The 20,280-nt window shown below is 40.8% G+C and overlaps 1 protein-coding gene across 1 annotated transcript in view; it reads left to right on the top strand.

Annotated features, from left to right (window-relative positions):
- Positions 1 to 20,280, top strand: part of mdn1 (midasin AAA ATPase 1) — an 88,028-nt gene that overhangs the window by 54,663 nt on the left and 13,085 nt on the right. The window contains 27 exon segments of the mRNA XM_037537733.1: positions 109 to 496; positions 1,023 to 1,135; positions 1,895 to 2,558; positions 3,315 to 3,476; positions 4,168 to 4,453; positions 5,223 to 5,461; positions 6,434 to 6,529; positions 6,685 to 6,779; positions 7,097 to 7,221; positions 7,396 to 7,551; positions 8,575 to 8,684; positions 8,815 to 8,888; positions 9,044 to 9,227; positions 9,526 to 9,679; positions 10,036 to 10,182; positions 10,519 to 10,645; positions 11,392 to 11,497; positions 11,741 to 11,856; positions 12,875 to 13,282; positions 15,165 to 15,388; positions 15,768 to 15,911; positions 16,468 to 16,646; positions 16,733 to 16,894; positions 17,178 to 17,243; positions 17,245 to 17,316; positions 17,401 to 17,536; positions 19,543 to 19,721. Coding sequence (XP_037393630.1) covers positions 109 to 496; positions 1,023 to 1,135; positions 1,895 to 2,558; positions 3,315 to 3,476; positions 4,168 to 4,453; positions 5,223 to 5,461; positions 6,434 to 6,529; positions 6,685 to 6,779; positions 7,097 to 7,221; positions 7,396 to 7,551; positions 8,575 to 8,684; positions 8,815 to 8,888; positions 9,044 to 9,227; positions 9,526 to 9,679; positions 10,036 to 10,182; positions 10,519 to 10,645; positions 11,392 to 11,497; positions 11,741 to 11,856; positions 12,875 to 13,282; positions 15,165 to 15,388; positions 15,768 to 15,911; positions 16,468 to 16,646; positions 16,733 to 16,894; positions 17,178 to 17,243; positions 17,245 to 17,316; positions 17,401 to 17,536; positions 19,543 to 19,721 — 4,912 coding nt within the window.

Below are 20,280 nucleotides of genomic sequence, written 5' to 3'. Positions count from 1 at the left end.
ATGGTGGTGGAGCCATTACGAAGGCTCTCTTTTCTCTTTTAGTGGTGTATGAAACACACACATGCACTAATGCGTCTAACATTAAAGTCATCTCTGCTCTCTCGGTAGGTTAACGGACTGCAGGCTGCAGGGGCTGGTACTGTGCCGGCAGCTGCATGCTCTCTCTGACCTGCTGTCTCCAGGCTTACAGGAGAGCTACGCAGAGTCCTGTGAGAGCCTCATCGATGGTCAGGACCCTGTCAGGGCAACCCAGGAGATACAAGTGGCCCTCAGAGAAGGCCTTCCTGAAAACCTTCTCCCAGAAGGCTTCCTGGACACACTGGTGACCTGCTTGACCCAGTTCTCCCACAATCGTGTCCAGGATGCCATCCAGCCAGCCCGGTCCGGCGTGTTCTGGGTGAATATGGGTCTCTTGCAGATCCAAGTTTGGGCCCCTCAGACCATTTTTGACCCGGCAGTGAAGAGAGCGTATAAACTCAGCTACGCACAAGAAGAGGTGAGTCAGGCAGATCGCAATAAAATTCAGTTTGATATTTGACATTTGCTAGTCTGTATATTTGTGCCAGCGTTTGACACAACATCTCTAAGTAATCAATATCTTTCATCTTGAACTACTGTTGAAAGCTTAAATACAGTCATATGCAAAAGTTTCAAGGCCCCCTGTCACGTGACATGTTTTGTTGATTTAAGGTAAGATTTGTTATAGTACAGAATTTCTGTCCATTTGCTATATTGGAAAAAAGTAAATTTATAAAAATGTGCCATAACTTGCAAAGGCCACATTTTGTTTTATTGTTTTTTTCCAATGTTAAATTCAGCAAATAAAACTTATGTGTTCTCTATAGATGTTATTTTCACATAATCAATAAAACATGTAATTTGACTAGCGTGTCAAAACATGTGCCTGTAGAACTAGCCAAGAGTGGGAACCTCTAGTCCACCAAAAAAATGTGAGTATGATGATGGTTTTATTCTTGTTTATGCTTTTGTGTCTGTCTGAAGTTGCCCTTTTCTCTTCCCAGCTTGCCTTGCTCCAGGATGAGTGGAGGGGGCGGAGTCTCTCCTCTCAGCTGCTGACAGGGGCAGAGCTTGAAGAGAGCAGCACCACTGATGCCTTCCAGCATCCTCGAATCAGGTACAGAACTGCCTTACAAAACTACAAAACCCAGAATAATCATGGCAGACATTAGAGCTGTCAACTGACTTTTTTGTCAGATGATCAGATATAACGGAAATTTTAACTAATTATTTTCTAGATGCAAAGAAATAAGTAGGACACAGCTATTATACTGGCTGTTAAAAAAATGTATCTGATATATCATTGACCATTGATCATATGGTCATTGTGGGCACCAGTAGTCTAATAATACGCTAGTCGGACTAACTTTAGATCTTTACTGAATGAGTCAGTGTAAAACTGCAGCACACAATGTAAAAAATACTACAAAAGTTACTCCTAAAGGGCTTAATATATTTCTTCGTTAAACATTTCTTTAATGATGTGTGCAGCTGGCTAATTGGCAATTTTATGACTAGATTTTGCAGTTGTTTTTAAGGTATAGTGCGGCTTAAAATGTTGTTTTTTTTTTTTTTTTTTTTTGGTTTGGTTTGGTTTTTGTTTTTTTGCGTGTTTTGGCTCTTTCCTTTTTCAGGGGTCCATCATCAAATTTGATCAATGTTAGTATTTTAATTTTGACAGTCCTAGGACACTATTTAGTGAAAAAGCATTCAATCTAAGAGTGAACAGGCATGTTTATCATCAGCTCCTCTGGTTTCTGTTTTTTAGCAATAGCTTACCAATTTAGAAGGAAATGAGTCCTCAGACTTTTGACTGTCAGTGTGTTTATATGCAGCTGCTTATTCACATTTGTGACTTTTTGTGTTTTTTTTTTAGGTACCTGTGGATCCGCATGCAGCAGGTCAAAGAGCAGATTTGTGAACTCAGCCGCAAGCAGGCCTGTCGCCCCGCTGACCCGCAATACGGCCGCCTCTACCAGGAGCTCCAGCACTACCTGTGCAGCATTGGGCAGCCGTCAGCCGTGGGCGACCTGCTGTCCCACCTGTTGAAGGCACTGCAGGGCTCCAGGCCAAAGTCCAGACCAGGCATCCAGGGCCTGCTGAAAGAGGAGGCAGTCTGGCAGGCGTCCCAGCACCGCTTCGCTCAGCGGCTGGCCGAGGAGTACCCGCTGTATCCAGATGTGGTGGTGCCGCTACGCTCTGCCATCTTGCAGCTGCAGCACGGCATGCGTCTGCTGGCCTCGCAGGTGTCCTCCTCGCTGACTGCATTGCCGGGCTTGCCCCGCCTCCTCTCCACTCTGCTGGCCTTTCCTGGTCCACCGCTGTCCTCTGATCTGGCCAGCGCAGACTTCCTGTGTTCTCGAGCATGCATTGATGTGCTGCGGGGGCTGGGGAAGCTGCTGCCAGCTGCTGAGGCACACCGTGTGGTCCCTGAACCCTCTGTATTACTACTTAGTGCCCTGCTTCGCCTGCAGAGCCATTCACTGACTGCCGGACAGCTGGGGACAGAGGCTCGGACACTCCTCAGACACGTTTGTCAGGTGAGAGTCAGATACTGTGTTTAATGTAAAGCATCTAATGAAATTCTTATTGAACATGTGGAACATTTCAGGTATGTTGGAGTAGAGAAATCCCAAACTGGACCAGAGCTGGACACTCTTGCAGTACATGCTCAGTACTGTTCACAAGTCCTTAAAAAAGGCCTAACTCCATTTATTTAATTTCCAGTCAATATAACCATTAAATTCAAATTCAAGAAGCTGTTATTAAGAAAATGAAGCTGCTGATCTTCTCAGAACAATGTAGTGGCCACCCCAAAGTTCAGACCTCAACATCATGGAATGTGTTTGGGATTATTTGGATTATGAGAAGCATACAATGTGACCAACTTTTAAGATTGAACTTTGGAGGTGTAGAAAAACATCCCTGTAGATTTCTCTGAAAAACTGAAAGCAGGACTCCTGCAATGAAGCTGTAATAAAGGAAAAAAGGTGGACACACTAAATACTGAAAAAAGATTTGTTTGGGTTCTGAGTAATCTTGTCAGTCGCTTTGTTTTGTTTTCCCTGATGCTATAAATGAGTAGCTTGTGCTTAATAGCTGTTTTGACTGGAAATAAAAAAAAAGGAAAGTCTCTGACTTGCAGTGTTTAACTGTCTCATCACTAATGATGTTTAATAAAATTTTTATGGTCCAGTAAATGAAAGCGTGTTGTGTGGGGAATTACACAGGAGTGGTAAATAATGACAGAAAATTGTCTTGTGTGTGATTTTCTACACGTATCTCGGTCTGCACAGGCTCTTGTGAACGAGTGGGATGAGCAGGAGAGGAGAGCAAGGGAGAAAGAGCAGAGAGAAGCCAGTCTGTACCGCACCCGCTCTCGTCTGCACGGAACAGGCCTCACTGAGGAGCAGCAGGAGGAGCGCGAGTTCAGACGATCCTTCCCCACTTACCACAAGGTCAGTCAGCACACTTTAGCCTCCAGGGGCCAAAGCATTACATATATCAGTGATTTGTCTGATGTGCAATGCTTCCTGTACTCTAAGTGTCCAAACAAACTTGTTGATTCATATCTTGCCAGGACAAAGGAAACTGTAGTTAATACAAACATCGTGTGTGTTGTACTTTTTACACTGAACTTTAAGATTGGATATGATCTGTTCACACTGGAGAAGCGTTTTGCCGAACAATGTAAATGAAACTGAACTGTATCCAGATACAGTTTAGATAATTAAACCTTTATTAATGTAAGATGAAAACAATCTGGGGAAAAAATCACATCATGCCTTTGTCAGTCATTGTTAAAGTCAACATTAAAAGTCAACGGAAATTGGATATTGGAAAAGATTTTTTTCCTTTAACTTGGCGTATTTCTGAGTGAAATAGGATATTCGGTACTAAAACAATTGTTAATGAGGTGGTTTTGTTTGTCAGGATTTCATTGGTTTGTGAAAAGCAATTTCCTTTGAATTATATGACACAATGGATTGTGCTTAATGGGACCAGAACATGAAAAGTCAAGGTAAAAATGTCCAATTTGATTGACTTTAAGCTTGACTTGCAGCATACTGTGCACATGGGCCTGAAAGTTTCCATTCAAATTGCATTTAGTTTTGTCCTCATTTTTAGCAATTGTTTTCATTCTTTCAGGATTTCGCTGATATCACCGCAGAACCCAGTCTAGAGCAGCCAATCATTATTGAGGATGATGACGATGATTTTGAAGAGGCGGAGTCTAGCGAAAGCAGTGGCTTCTTGTTAGCCAGCTGTCAGAACACCATCGTCCAGGTGCACCAGCGACTCTGCCTATCATACGCCCAATCACTGTGGTACGAGCCCAGCCCACTGACCAATCAGAGTAAAGACCACATCAGTGCTCTGGTCTCATCCTATCAGATCACTGCACCCTTGATAGCTCGCTTCTATCATCTTATGGGTAAGTGCATCATTTGGGCATTAATTATTATAATTATTTATACCTTTCGTAACTTGGTGTTTTTTGTTTTCCAGGACATTTTTTCCATGTGTGTAATTCACATATAAGCATATAAGTGCATTTGTTATTTACTCTGAATCTTGTCCATAATTTTCTCATAATCATTTTTGTTGTTTTATACACAAACTTTCTCAATGTTAAATCTGAAACACAAAGCAGTGTCATTAGATGTTTTATTCAAAATCTTTTAGCAACAGTTTAAAAAAAAAAAAAAAAAAGTAATTCACATATTAAAAGTCAACAGTCGCATATTTAATCCTTGCTTTAGGTATATGAATATGACAATTTTATTGTAACTTCGTTCTCAGTATTACGTGGGTTTGTAAATAATTTTAGAATCATTATTGTACATTATCATTACTATTTTGTTTTTAAATAATGAAATATATTATTGTAATATAGTAGTATGTGTTATTAAAATGATTATTATTAGTATTATTAGCATTAGTATTATCATACCTTGTATATATGAATCTGCAACCAAATTGTTTTAGTATTATTGCAAACATTCCAAACTGATGAAGGGTAAACTATGATCCCAAATTCTTGATTGGTAGCATGTCGCTCCGATTGCCTATTTTCTGAAATTCACTAGGAAAGACATACTGATACTTTAAACATCTCTCTTTCTCTCTTTTTCTCTCCCTTCCCCTCTCCATTGCCCACCCTCTCTCTTTACCTCGCTCCCTCCCCTCTCCCTAACTCTCAGATTGTGAAATGGACTCTCAGTTGACAGGTTCTCAGCTGTTGCTCAGTTCTCTGCTGCAGAACACAGTACGGGGCTCTGGGGGTCCAGCCGGTTTGATCCTGCAGAGTGACGGGCCCTATGACTTTTACAGAGAGCCCAACATGAGCCAGGCCCGGCTATGCCTGCCAGCCATCGAGCAGCTGGGACAGGCCGTCCGACAGCGTTTGGACGACTGGCCAGAACACCCGGCTCTGGTTCAGGTGAGGTGTTTTTATTTTATTTTATTTTTTTTATTTTATTTTTTTATGTTTTTAATTGAAGATTTGAATGTTTTCGTTTCCTATTAGTAGTAGTAGTGGTAGTGGTGGTGGTGGTGGTAGTAGTAGTAGTAGTGGTGTTGGTGGTGGTGGTGGTGGTGGTGGTGGTGGTTGTTGTAGTAATAATAGTTGTTGTGGTTGTAATAATAATATTAGTAATGGTTGTTGTGGTTGTAATAATAATATTAGTAATGGTTGTTGTGGTTGTAATAATAATATTAGTAATAGTTGTTGTGGTAGTAATAATATTAGTAATAGTTGTTGTGGCGGTTGTGGTAGTATTCTAATAGTGGTTGTTGTTGTATTCTAATTGTGGTTGTTGTATTCTAATTGTGGTTGTTGTATTCTAGTAGTGATTGGTGTTGTAGTAGTATTCTAATAGTGATTGGTGGTGTAGTAGTATTCTAATAGTGATTGGTGGTGTAGTAGTATTCTAATAGTGATTGGTGGTGTAGTAGTATTCTAATAGTGATTGGTGGTGTAGTAGTATTCTAATAGTGACTGGTGGTGGTGTCGTGTAGTAGTATTCTAATAGTGACTGGTGGTGTGGTGTAGTAGTATTCTAATAGTGACTGGTGGTGTGGTGTAGTAGTATTCTAATAGTGACTGGTGGTGGTGTAGTAGTATTCTAATAGTGACTGGTGGTGGTGTAGTAGTATTCTAATGGTGACTGGTGGTGGTGTAGTAGTATTCTAATGGTGACTGGTGGTGGTGTAGTAGTATTCTAATAGTGATTGGTGGTGTTGTAGTATTCTAATGGTGATTGTAGTAGTAGCAGGAGTAGAAGTATTAAAGCTACATTGTATGAAAGGTGCTATATAGATTAAGTTATTATATCTCAGTTTAATGAATCGGTTGTTGGTATCTTGCTTGCTTGTTTGCACTGATTCATGTTGTTTTTATAACCATGTTTAGATCACTGTGGTCATGGAGAGAATTCTAGCCTTCAGTCTGTCCAGCCCTCTTGCCAAGTTCCTTAATGGCCTGGAGATCCTACTCAGCAAAGCACAAGTGAGCATACAAGCTTATGGGTTTTTAAGCTGGAACCGCATCTCTTTTTATTAGCATAATATATAAAAGGATTTATGTGGTATGCTTACGTCAAATTGCATTTTTCTTTGTATTTACCTCTTTTTCTTGCTTTTTGTTCTTTCTCTTGCTCCTAGGACTGGGAAAATAACGCCAGTCGTTCGGTGTCTCTAAGGAACGAGTTGGAACCGATCACTCAGCTCATCATCCAGTGGAGGAAACTGGAGCTTAAGTAAGTCTTTTGTGGCATGGGTGCAGCATTTTGTCACTCGTGTATTACAGCTACACTTTGTTTTTGTTTTTTTTTTTTTGGTTTTTTTTGTTCCCCCCTCTCCCCTCTTTTATTTTTCTTGACAATATCAACTGCCCTATACACTGTATGAGTGAAAGCACTTGGAATAAAATTGTTAAACTGTGTATTTTTTATTGAAGTTTTCTCTCCTGTGATGTTCCCGTTTTGGAGATGGATTTTGTTAAACAGTGATTTGTGAATTTTAAATCGATCCTAATTATACAGTGTGACTAATGTAATTTGGTCTGCATTTTCAGTTGTTGGTCAAGCAGTCTAGACAATGCTCTGAAGCGGCATGCAGAGAACTCCACCAAGCACTGGTTCTCCATCTACCAGCTCATAGAGAGACATCTGCAGGAGAAGAACTCTGGCTCTAAGTCTGGTAACATGCTTTCAGTTGCAAATGTCCAGTCAAACCGGTCATTTTTTTTTGGCAAATGTGAGCATATTGTTAGGTTTAGTGATGACTGATCATGTCTGTTTACTGTTATTACATTTGACTTATGTGATTGAACCAGATTTGTCCTGTTCACTCTGTCATTCCTGTTCTATTCAGCAGAGGGGGGCGTGGAGGAGTTGTCCCTCTCTTCTGTCTCGTCCACCCTGCAGGGTTTTATGGAGGGCTCCACTCTGGGAGAATTCCACACACGGCTGACCATGCTACTGGCCTTCCACTGCCATCTCCTACTGGCTCCCAAACAGGAAGGACAAGGTGGAGCTTAGATCTAATTAAGCACTAATAATCAAAAATAGTGTGTGCTGTTTTTAGGGATGTAAGGAACTGGTCAACAGTGTCTACAACATGTTATGAATTTTTATTCATACATACAAGCTTTTTGTCCTTTTCAGCAAACTTTGGTGCTTTGAATGCTGAACCTGCAGATATTGGACTTAATTCTATAGGCTGAGATAACATGACTAAAAGACAAAGAGAGCAGTAAATTTGGTTTCATTTTGGCATATTTGGCTTTCTTTCTTCAACAACTCTGAAACAGTGGGAGAAAAAAGATTTAGATGTGTAAATTGTTTTAGCATTTTATCATTTTTGCCAAAACAACCACCTTCCATTTAGTTTGCGTCTGAAATTGATGTACAACAAATGTATTTCTGTTATTGTTGAGAGCTAAACAACCATTTATAAAGTATGTGGCTAGTGGCAAGCATCGGGATCCAAGCATCTGTAGACGTTTTTAGGGCAGCCTCTATTTATAATAGTGGTAGGGTTAGGCAAGTGTGTGTGTGTGTGTGTGTGTGTGTGTGTGTGTGATATGAGTTATTTATTTATTCATATATACACTACAAAATCTGCAGCTCTTCATTGTTAACTTTATAGGAGAATGAAACACATTCTTAAATTGTGATGGAAGATAGCAATAGCAATATTTTCTCAAATCATTATGGGGTTTGTAACTTTTTAGCAGAGATAATTCTACAGAAAATTACATAACCTAAGCATACCCGAAAGTGTATAGATGGACAGATGGATAATGACTGGCTACACTGTCAGACGTGGAGTTAATAGAATTCATATATTGTTTATTGATCTTTCAAAGGTGAGCTATACACCTTGAAAGGCCACATTAAAGCACAGTTTTGTATTTCCACTGACAGGTTTATTAGCTTCTTATTGGCATCGTGATCTGAAGAGAGGTAGGACAGAGAAACTGTCAGCTGAAACAGTTGAAATCATATTATAAACCCTGAGCTTATGGTATTATCATTTGTCACTTGTTAGGCTCACTGTGTAGTCTGCTGTGGAACCTGCACAAGTACTATGCACAATTCTCAGAGAGCGTCAAGTCCAAAATGAGTCAGCTGAGGACCCCCATCGAGAAAGAACTCAAGGCAAGTCCAAGTACATTTCCCATGAAATGGCCGAGGCCTTAACAGCCAGAAGTGGTACAATGAAGACATCACATTATTTAAATTACTTTCCTTTTTCACCCCAAATTGAATAGTGTTTTTTCCCTTGCAGGACTTTGTCAAGATCTCCAAGTGGAATGATGTCAGTTTCTGGTCCATCAAGCAGTCTGTAGAGAAAACGCATAGGTGAGGAAAGAAGAGGAAGCGTGCTTTAGATTTTATTTAAAACATGTGCCCCCCTGCCCACCCCCCCCCCATCTTAACAAACACCTAACGGCTCATTCAGTTTAATGAAAATTGCTTATTTTGATAATGTTTGCTATAAATGCTCTTGTGTGCAGGACCCTGTTTAAGTTTGTGAAGAAGTTTGAGGCGGCACTGGCTGATCCATGTGCTCCCTGCCTGGTGGAGCAGGCCAGTAGTGCAGGTCTGGACAGCGTGGACACTCAGCTGGAGGAGACACCACTGCACCGACTCCACCGGGCGCTCAATAGCAGCCTACCAGGACGGGGCAGAGACCTACAGGTGCGAATTTCTACTATAAATGCTATTTCATCACTTACTCAATTGGTGAGTGAATGATGCATAAACCTACTGAAGTATCTGTTGTTCAGAGTTACAGACTGCAGAACAAAATGGCATCAATACTTTATTGAAAATACAACTTTTTTTGATGCTGAAAAAAATGTCTAAATTTGATAAGTATGATCATTTATCACTCAGACCAAGCTTCTGATGAATTCATGATTTCTTTGGGAAGATCCACTTGTGTTTATTGCGCTGCTTTTGTTCTGACCCACGTCTGTTTTATGTGTTATTTCAGAGTGATGGTCCAGAGGATATCATGTCCGGTGTGGAGCCCTCGTCACTCCAGGCTCGCTTGCCCTTCCTCACGAGGAGGATGAGGAAGATGTGCGTTCAGCTGGTCAAGAAGATGCCTCTGCCAGAACTGTCAGAGGACCTTGACCAGTTTACAGGTTAGAAGCTGCAAAACTGACACTGATGGTGATCTGACATAACCACTTCGAGTTAAGTTAGAACACTGTGCTGTAAGTCTTAAATCTTTACATTTAAAGTATTGATAAAGCAGCTGTGGCTGTCGGCAAGGAAATTCCGCAACTGCTTTTTGAATGAGGCACACAACTGGACAGCCAATCAGAACAGATGTCATTTACATGCGTCTTGAAAGTGCAGTCACAGAAACAGCCTGTTTAATTGCATGAATTGTGACTGTACTGCATATATTCTGTATCTATCATGATGAGATGCAGTGCTAATGAATGTAAGACCTGTTTAACATGTTAACTCCTCTCTGTGTGTTTGATGTTCCCAGCGGAGATCATTGCCAACGTACAGGCCCTCCAGAGTCTGACAGTGGACCGCTCTATGGAACAGGAGAGACAGAAGGCCGAGGTCAAACATATCCTGCTGCAGAAACAGAGAGCTTTGGCTGACCTCTTCAAAATGCTGGCACAGATAGGTCAGTGGTTTTTATGTGGTCTCTCTGAGGTTCAGAGTTCAAAAACAGGCATAGTAAATAAAAATAACAATGAAAAATTTCAGAATCTTCCCCCAAATGTATACAGTTAACCAGGACAAGTTTGCTGTCTAATGTTTGCTTCTATTAAAATTGAGTTAAATGAATGTGTAGCTGAAACCTTGAAGCCGTGACCCCTCAGCTCTAGACACTTTAAAAATGTTTTGCTTCGGCACACATGCTCATCAAACAAGGCTGGAGCTAGATGACTTTAGCAGCAGAGCTTGTCAGCACTAAGCTATCGTGAATATAACATTTTTCGGTGTGTTTCTCATTTAGGCCTGTCATACCGCAAAGGCCTGACGTGGGGTCGTACAGTAGATCCGGAGGAGCCACTATGTCTGCAGCCTATTGAGATGAGCACGGCACTGTCATCAGTCAGGACACAGGATTACACCGAGACCACGTATGATCATCTTACTACAACCTACACAACCTGTTATACATGTACAACAAATGTGTTCATTGACATTCACATTCAAGGTATTTGGCAGACGCTCTAGTCTATAGCATTGTACAGTTTAATCATGTTACAGGTGTGAGTGAAATGTAGCATTAAGAGTCTTGCCCAGGGACTCAAAGGGGACTGAATCCCAGTCTGCTAAATGGTGGGTAGTGTGTTACCCATTATGCTGTATCCAACACACAACATAACAAGAGCTGTCAAATAGTGTAGTCCAGCTGCACTAGTGTCAAATTGTACGATTAAGCTATGCTAATGATCAAATAGTTAAATCCACATATGTACACCATAAAGTGAAACCAACCGTCAAATAATGTGGTCCAACCATTGCAAACATCAAATAGAATGGTCTAGCTGTACTAACCGTGAAATAGTATTGTCCAGTAATACCATCCATTACATAGCATGATCCAGCTGTACTAACTGTTAAATAGCATGATCCAGTTATTTTAAACTTCAAACAACATGCTGCCTCTATATCAACTTTATCAATAGGCATGGTCTAACTACTGAGGTATAGAGGACCTGATTCCATTTGGAGTTCTTTTGACAGTGGAACCAGGCTGTGTTTCCTTTTTTTTTTTTTTAGATAATGTTCCATTTGCTTTTACATGTTATGTTATGAATGTCCAAATTGTGAGTAGTAAATAACAACAGTGATAAGTTTTCACCTTCTCTTTTCTCACTAGCCTGTTTTCTGAGATGTCCAGTGCTTGGGACGGCTGTCAGAAGTATTTTTACCGCTCCTGGGCTAGACGCAACGCCATGCAGGCTGCGCTGCAAACGGCTGCAAAGGTTTGCACTTTTAGTGGTTCGGTGATTTTTCTTCACTAGCAAAACATATGAACTAAGTTGTAACTGACTCATTGCACCTCTGCTCCTTCAAACTACGACTGCTAGTCTCTGGATACCAAATCGATGACTAAAAGTGTTTTAAGCACACAAACCACATAGCTTTACTGAATGTTTGCGGCTCTGTACAGTGTTGGTACAGCGTTTGATGCGTTTTTTTCTGCTGTGTGTTTGTGTGCTGTGTAGGAGCTGGGTTTGGGCAGTGTGGAGCGCTGCCGTGGTTTCTCCTCTCACCTCTTCAAATTGCTGCTGAGACAAAGACGCCGACTCACCAAATTAACAGAACACTGGGTGCACCTCAGGTACTGTCTTCATGTCAAAAGCCTTACGCAGCATGATTTATTCTGGTGTCAGTTACTGAATTCAATCACATGCATAACTGATGATATTTCACACAGAAATGCAGTTTTTTTTGGAAGGCAAAAGTGCAGACGATCAAAGTCATGAGGATTAGTTTATTCTCGTCTTCATAATTTGGGGTAAAATAATCTCTAAAAGCAACTCGGGGCAACCGTGTGCGAGAGCTCTCATGAAGTTCCAGCTCCTGAATGAGGAGCTGAAACCAGAGCTGGTTTTAGAGGAGCCTTGACTCTTCCTGTTTCTCCCCTTATGTCAGAAACATAACTGCAAAATGCCAGAGGGCACCAGTGGGTCCTCAAAGAATGGGACTGAATGAAGCTAAATTTTGAAATTATTTTTAACCACAGGTTCAGGACTTTCCTTTAATTTTGTAAAGTAGAAGGATGTATTGCACTAAAAAAAAGCAAAGAAAACCTGCTTAAAGGTTTTGGCAATAGGACACTAGCACTACAGCTACTGAGTGCTGATTGGTTGGTAAGACGATCAGCTCATTGTGTGAAGCGGTTCATTCTTACTGACATCCTGAACATACATACATGTGCACTTTGCAGTTATAATTAGAGACTGTATTCTATCTATTTCTTTGCATGCCTTACAAGCTACCTTTTACCCTGTTCTTCAATGGTCCAGGACCACCACAGAGCAGGTATTATTTGGCTGGTGGATTCTCATCACTGTAGTGACACTGGACTTGCATTGGTCTGAGTGGAGCAGACAAAACAGTGCTGCTGGAGTATTTAAGCACCTCAGTGTCACTGCTGAACTGAGAATAGCCCATCAACCAAAAATATCTGTTCAACAGTGTGTCTTGTTACCACTGATGAAGGACTAGAGGATGACCAACACAAACTGTGCAGCCACAAATGAGTGATTAATGGTTGATTAGTGGTTATTTTTTACTGTTTTGCACCATTTCTAGTCAAATCAGACTAAACTTATTTTCTGTCATCAAAATGGCAGGAAGTTGATTGACAGCATCCAGGACATCCGCTCACATGTGACCGATTCGAGTAAGGAAGAGGACAGTGGTCTTCCTCCTCAGGACTCTCTGCATGGCTGGGTGGTCAGGGCTCAGGCTCTGGCGCAGCAGTGTAGCGCGGCCTTGCAGCAGTTCTCCTGGGTTCTCCAATGCTGTCCGGAGGGCGCCTCTGCTGCGCTGTCCCAGGCCGGACAGGGCGAGGCTACTCTGAGCCACCCGTCACCTCTGGCTCCTCACCTGCAGCCTCAGGCGTGTCTGATGAGGCGGGGCGAGGCTGGCTGGAGTGAGGCAGTGCAGAGGGTGGAGGCTTTACACAGTGAGAGCACGCAGCTAAAAGAGAAGCTTAATGCTCTAGAACTAGAGTCCACAAACGGAGCCATCCATACATGGTGAGTCTGTGGTCCACATGGCCACAACTGGGTTTCTGGTGCAGATTCATTACACAACATCCTAGCAGGCTCATGGACGTAAGAAAGAGAAGCCCACACTAGAGCTGAAAATGACTTTCTTTAATCAGTTAATTAACACTGAAATGTAATGACTTTAGTGTCACCATCAGTCAGAGTTCCAGAGCTTTCTGTAATGTGTATTGGGGTCTCTCAGAATAGCCGTGTGTGTAATATGAACAACACAGTGAATTTTAGGGTGCTTTTTTTTTACAGGCTAATTCCACAGAATTTATTTAATAACATTTTCGTCACTGAGAATTAAACCGTCATTCGGTGCTTAGTGCGGAATGGTTCAATGTAGAGAAACCAGGGGTCACAGGCGTATCCAAAAGGAGCAGTGAATGTTCAGGTCTTTTGAGTTGTTATATGTAATGTTGGTAACAGTAAAATTGTGTCAAATATTTAAAAAAAAAATAAGAAAAATGGTACATTAGAAAAAATTAATTTAATGTACATTGTAACTGTACATACCCAACAGCTGGTAGCCACACCAGAAGTAGTCCGTTGTTGCATATTTGTGTAGTTATTTAAAGACGGGTTGAGATCGCGAGTTCGATCCCTGGGGACGCTACAGCCGTCAGTAGCCGGGAGTCCTGGAGAGCACAATTGGCCTCACTGTCTCTGGGTGGGTAGGATGTCCTCCCTTCTCCCTCCATCATTCAACGTGATGTTAATCAGTGCAGGCGCCTGTTAGCTAACGTAACAGATCTGGTGGTTGTCGCTTTCCTCCGAGCGCGTTTAGCTGTCCAATGATGTCGCATGAGTGGAAGTTTAAAAAGATGCAGTGGTGCTTCACAGGTCTCAGATAAAGCCTGTGCTGGCCTTCGCCCTCCTAGCACTGGTCACATTGTGTGATTGGGATAGTCCTAACCAGCGGGTGGAATTGGATACAACTAAATTGAGGAGAAAATTGGGTTAAAATTTAAAAAAAAAAGACATATTATATGGGGCTTCCATTGACTTTCCAAAATTTCTGCATAATTCAGTCATTGAGAGGTAAATAAAATCATTCAGAGTGGTTTGATGTGAGATGGTTTATTGTAGAGTAACTTACCCATTTATTTACAGTGGAGGGGTCCCAATGTCTACAATGGAAATATTTTAAATGTGTTTTTAAAATGTAAGTTTTGCGCTCAGATTTTGCTATAAAACGTTCATACAACACCGTCTCAGACATCAAAAGTTAATCTTAATACGTAATATATTCGTTTTCTTTAATAGCTTTCTGTAAGGTAACTTTTAGATGCATTAAGATGTTCAGACCTCAGCCTCCCATCAATTAGAGAAGTCTAGAGAAATTTCTCATTGCACATCAGACTGTTTACATCTTAACCATCTCATTTTTTCAATTCCCTTTCAGAATTTTAAGTAGCTAGAGCTCGGTTCTCATATTTTGTAGAAAAATCTGTATCGTAGCTTAGGTCTCACTTTATTTGGATAATCTACTACAGTCCTCTATAGATCATCTACAGATGTTCAAATGGTTAACAAACTGTTGAAACTCAGTTGATTCTAAACAGTAGTAGGTTTGGGTTAGGATTCAGACCAGGGTTAGGGCTTGGACCAGGGTGAGGGTAGGGTTAAGGTTATGGGTTGAGGATAAGGTTAGGGCTAGGACTAGAACCAGGTAAAGAAAATTATGGTCAATTTGGTAGATATTTAGTTGAATGTGACTTGAAAGTAAAGTAAGTATCTACAAAGCCTCTAAAGTGGACAATCCAAATAAAGTGTTACATCAGCTTAAGTGACTGAGTTTATGAACAAAATAAAAGCATCTATTCTTTAATCCTCATATTAACCCTGTTTCTCTTCTTTTCCTCAGGAGCCACATGGAGCAGTGCTGCTCATATGTATACGGTCTGGGGTCGCTGGCGGGCCGCATGGTTGCTCTAGAGCAGCTCTTTGTCCCTGAGGGGACACCAGTGCTCAACACGCAGCCAAGTCTCACCCGAGGGCTTCATGCCGTCAGGGGTGAGGTGGACACCTGCGTCACGGAGTTCACTGCGTGGAAATCTCAGCTGCTGTCACTCGGACAGACCTCAAAACGTGAGAGAAAGACTCTTAAGGCCTGGTATAACGGTGTTAATGTTGATGTTGTGACTTTAACTTTCACAAAGTGTCACATTAGTGTTGTTTTCCTGCTGAACTAATTCCTAAAGTAACAGCTTGACTGATGTTCTAACATGTCTAAGGTGAATGTAATAGCCATCACTTTAGTTAAATGTTGACCACAGCATGTATCCTAGTATTTCCCTTTTGCTATAATAGTTCTAAAAGTGAATTTGATTGGAATTGTGCTTTCTGCATTTTTATTTTTGTTCAACTAGACACATTTCACAAGTAGTTCATGTTAAAAATGTTCAGAATGTTTTTATTGAAAAACATGTATTGCTCTGTTCTCATATCAGTGTGTTTATCTTCTCAGGTCCTGCTACATCGTTCCGGGCTGAGTTCTCGGAGCAGGTGGAGAGAACCATTAACACGGTTCTCTGTGCAGTGCAGAGCCTGGTGAAAAGGAGAGAAAGAGAGAGTGAAGGAGAAGGAGAACAGCCGGCAGACAGCAGAAGGGGTGCGCATTTGGTTTATATTACATAATTATTTAAGTGTAATTTAAAGTAATTATAACAAATGCAAAGCATAATTTTTATAACATAAATGCTGATATGCTGAGTTTTTCATCAGAGTAGTGAAAAGTTTTGAAGTAGACAACTCTTGCTGCTGTGTGTCTTTGTCTTTGAGTCGCACTGGCAAAAATAATTAAAATAAAAAGATTACTTATAGGTTTTTACTACCGTATAGACCCATTTCTTCTTCCTCATTTTCCTCCCATGTCCTTAAGCAACAGTATTGCTAGGATACTGCTCGATGGTTATTATGGTGTTCCAGGTGGTTGCTAGGAAAGTTCAATGGAATTGCTTCAGTATTACAGATGGTTTTAAGGGTTTTGGTTGTGTGTGTGTATATATGTATATAATACGTATGTATACATACATACATACATACATACATACATACATACATACATACATACTGAAGCAATTCCATGTATGTATGTGTATATGTCTGTATATGTATATACACACACGTTATATTTTATATATATTTGTGCGTGTGCATATTTACAGAAAGTGATTCTGAAGTGGCTGAGGAGCTATTGAAGCAGAGTCACTTGAGCAGGCTGCTGGAAGAGGACCTGAGTGGGGACGTGTCGTCGCTTTCTGTGCCTGACGTCGTGGGGGTGACTGAGCAGCTACTGGAACGTCTGAGATCCCACAGAGACGCCTGTTCGCCGCAGCACTTAGGCGTAAGATTTACGCTGTGTAATAACTTTCCACATTCATTCCAGTGTTTATGGCACAATGACACTAACTTGGCCCTTGTGATGTACAGGAGATTAAGGAGGCCTGCAGGTTTCTGGTTCGTTTGGAGCCCATGCTGTGTGTGTACTCAGAGCTAGTGCGCTGGTACGTGGCTGTGTGTATGGGCGCTCATCGCAGCACCGGCAAACTGCTGTCCGTCCTCGCCAGCATCTTCACAGACCTCGGCCAGAAGGTAGAGTCAGAGCTACTTTTCATAGCGACTGTAAAATGCAAAACTCACTTTTTGTTCTGAGTCTTTTCAGAACTTTCATCAACCTTTATCAACAGTCAGCCAGCCAGATAAGGACGTGGTAGTTTCTAGAGGGGCTATGTGCACTTTTTGTTTATGTACTAAAACAAGGTTATCATTCATTTCTACATGACCAACTTCAAAGACCTGAAAATGGATAAATTATCGTGTCATACTGATGATTTATCATATCTTACATGTCTTCTCTTTTCCTCTGCATGTACAGGGGTTTTGTTTGCCACAGGAGCTAATGGGAGGAGGTGATGGAGAGGGAGCCACGGAGTTCCATGACCTATGAGGGTGGGGGTATTGGAGAGGGAGAAGGAGTCAAAGACGTCAGTGACAAGATTGAAAATGAAGATCAGGTAACGTTTGGCGGGTCCGGTCAAAAAGTAAAAAATAAAAAAAGAAGACCAGACCTGTTAAAGGCTTTTGTCCGTTTTGTACAGGTTGAGGACACGTTTCAGGAAGGACAGGAGAGAGAGGAGGAGCCAGACCAGCGAGACATAAAAGAGGAAGACAATGCCATCGAGATGTCTGAGGACTTTGATGGAAAGATGCATGACGGCGAACCTCGAGAACCAGGTCAGTCATGTTAAATTCGGGTCCCTTAGTTTTACTACTGCAATTTCTGGACAAATCAAACAATTCAACAATAAAGTACAAACAATAAAATTTGTTAAAGCTTTACTTTCCACTTAAACTTCAAGGGATGCACCGAGAATTCTGAGCCGAATCATTTTTATAAACATGTATGCCGATGCATAAAACTGTGACTCTATCTACTATAATTTGCAATATAGGTAGAAATGGCTTAAAATGAATAATATGTGATTATATATATTCTGGATGATTACTATGTTGTTGTTAAGTGGTTACTGTGGTATCTCATGTGGTTGTCACTTGGTTGCCAGGATGAGAACTCATTGGAAAAAAAAATCAAAATCGAAAGTGCCTCATGCTTGAGGCAAAGGAAGAATAAGAAGGGACCAAAAACACTAAATTCTTATCCATTTCATGGCTTTTAATTATAACTCGATAAGCATTTTTAACGTACTGGATAACATACTTTCAGAGTATTTATATACACTACATTGCCAAACATATTCGCTCGTCTGCCTTCACACGCATATGAAATTCAGTGACATCCCATTCTTAATCCATAGGGTTTAATTTGATGTTGGTCCACCCTTTGCAGCTATAACAGCTTCAACTCTTCTCGGAAGGCTTTCCACAAGGTTTAGGAGTGTGTTTATAGGAATTTTTGACCGTTCTTCCAGAAGCACATTTGTGAGGTCAGACACTGATGTTGGACGAGAAGGTCTGGCTCCCAGTCTCCGCTCTAATTCATCCCAACGGTGTTCTATTGGGTTGAGGTCAGGATTCTGTGCAGGCCAGTCAAGTTCTTCCAGACCAAACTCGCTCATCCATGTCTTTATGGACCTTGCTTTGTGCACTAGTGCACAGTTAGAACAGGAAGGGGCCGTCCCACAAAAGTGTGAGCATGAAATTGTCCTAAATCTCTCGGTCTGCTGAAGCATTAAGAGTTCCTTTCACTGGAACTAAGGGGCCGAGCCCAAACTACCCCACACCATAAACCCCCTCCTCTAAACTTTACACTTGGCACAGTGCAGTCAGACAAGTACCGTTCTCCTGGCAACCACCAATCCCAGACACTGTCGTTCCCAATCGCTTCCACTTTGTTATAATACTACTGACAGTTGACTGTGGAATATTTAGTAGTGAGGAAATTTCACGACTGGACTTGTTGCACAGGTGGCGCCTGATCATGGTACCATGCTGGAATTCACTGAGCTCCTGAGAGCGGCCCATTCTTTCACAGATGTTTATAGAAGCAGTCTGCAAACTTGCTTGGTTTTATTATACACCTGTAGTCATAGAAGTGATTGGAACACCTGAATTCAATGATTTGGATTAGTGAGTGAATACTTTTGGAAATATAGTGTATATTATATAACTGTGGCTATGTATACTGTAATTTGCATTATATGAAGAAATGCAGTAAAATTAATATTTTTTGTAATATATTTTTAGCTCTGAAATCTGCCATTGCCTTAACCTTCCTGAGTATGAATACTCAAACAAATACTCTGAATCATCAACTAATGGTTTGAAATATCTTTCAGTGCTACAATACCAATATTATTGTGCATTCCTACACATTTCTGTATTTCAACATAGAAGACAGAAGTAGGCAAAGAAATAAAGTTAGAATGAAGCAAAATGTAAAAATATTAAACTTAATTTAACTGTATTTGTAGAATACTGCTGGAAATTTGTAAGTTGATTATATTGTTTGAGACCAAATAGAAAAAATGCACAGTATAATTCAAGTAAAAAATGACTACATTTCATATTTCTTAAGCAAAAAAATTGATTCATTGATATTTACTGCTTATAAATAGGCTCCTAATTTGTCCCTGAAAAAAAGGAAGCCCAGTTCTGTTACTAATATTAAATAAATGCTGTGAATAAAGTACAATATTAATTTTACATAATACGTTATTATGAAGTTTAATAAGTTTTATTTATTTATTTATTTATTTTTTATTCTCTTCTCTAATTTACAGGTGAGGATGAGGAGGACTCTGATGAAGAGCAGAATGAGGAGCTGGATAAGAAGATGGGAGATCTGGGAGATGGGCCAACAGACACCCTGGATGAAAGGATGTGGGGCGATGAAGATAACGATGATGACGACCTTGATGGCAGTGATAAGGAGGAAGAGTCCGGGCCGGGAATGGACCAGGTGATGACAGAGTTTATTGAACCCAATTGTCTCCTAAATAAATTTTTTTTTTTTTTTTTTTTTTTTTTTGGACTTTGTTACCATTTGTCTGGCACTCTGATGGATTGGGTTAAGATGCTGTAGTTTTTGCCTTAAAGGCAAATTTCTGCATAATTCATTCATTGAGAATCAAAGAAAGTCATTCAGAGAGGATTGATGTGGAATGATTTAATTCAGGATTCATTTCTTTCTAGTGGTATTGATAAGAAACCAGGGGTCGTGATATCTACACAAATATAGCCATTTTATGTACTCTACTGTAGTTTTCCTTATAATTTTGCCTCACAACATCCTGCATGTATCCTCCACCATAAACGGATGTAAAAATGTTTCAGACCAAAATCTCGTCTCAGATCTACCGTAAACGTTGCCTTGAGCGTTGAGTCTGTGTATCCATAACCGTTTCATGTCCATCTATCTGTGAGGCAGCTTTTAGAGGTGTTAAACTTTTCAGACGTTTGGTTCCTATCACTACCACTGTAAACAATTCTGACTCTGTAAGTCTTCTAGAATGGAGCAT

Source organism: Pygocentrus nattereri, chromosome 4 (assembly GCF_015220715.1).
Source record: "Pygocentrus nattereri isolate fPygNat1 chromosome 4, fPygNat1.pri, whole genome shotgun sequence".
In the NCBI taxonomy this organism is placed as follows: domain Eukaryota; kingdom Metazoa; phylum Chordata; class Actinopteri; order Characiformes; family Serrasalmidae; genus Pygocentrus; species Pygocentrus nattereri.
This window is presented reverse-complemented; position numbering and strand designations above follow the sequence as displayed.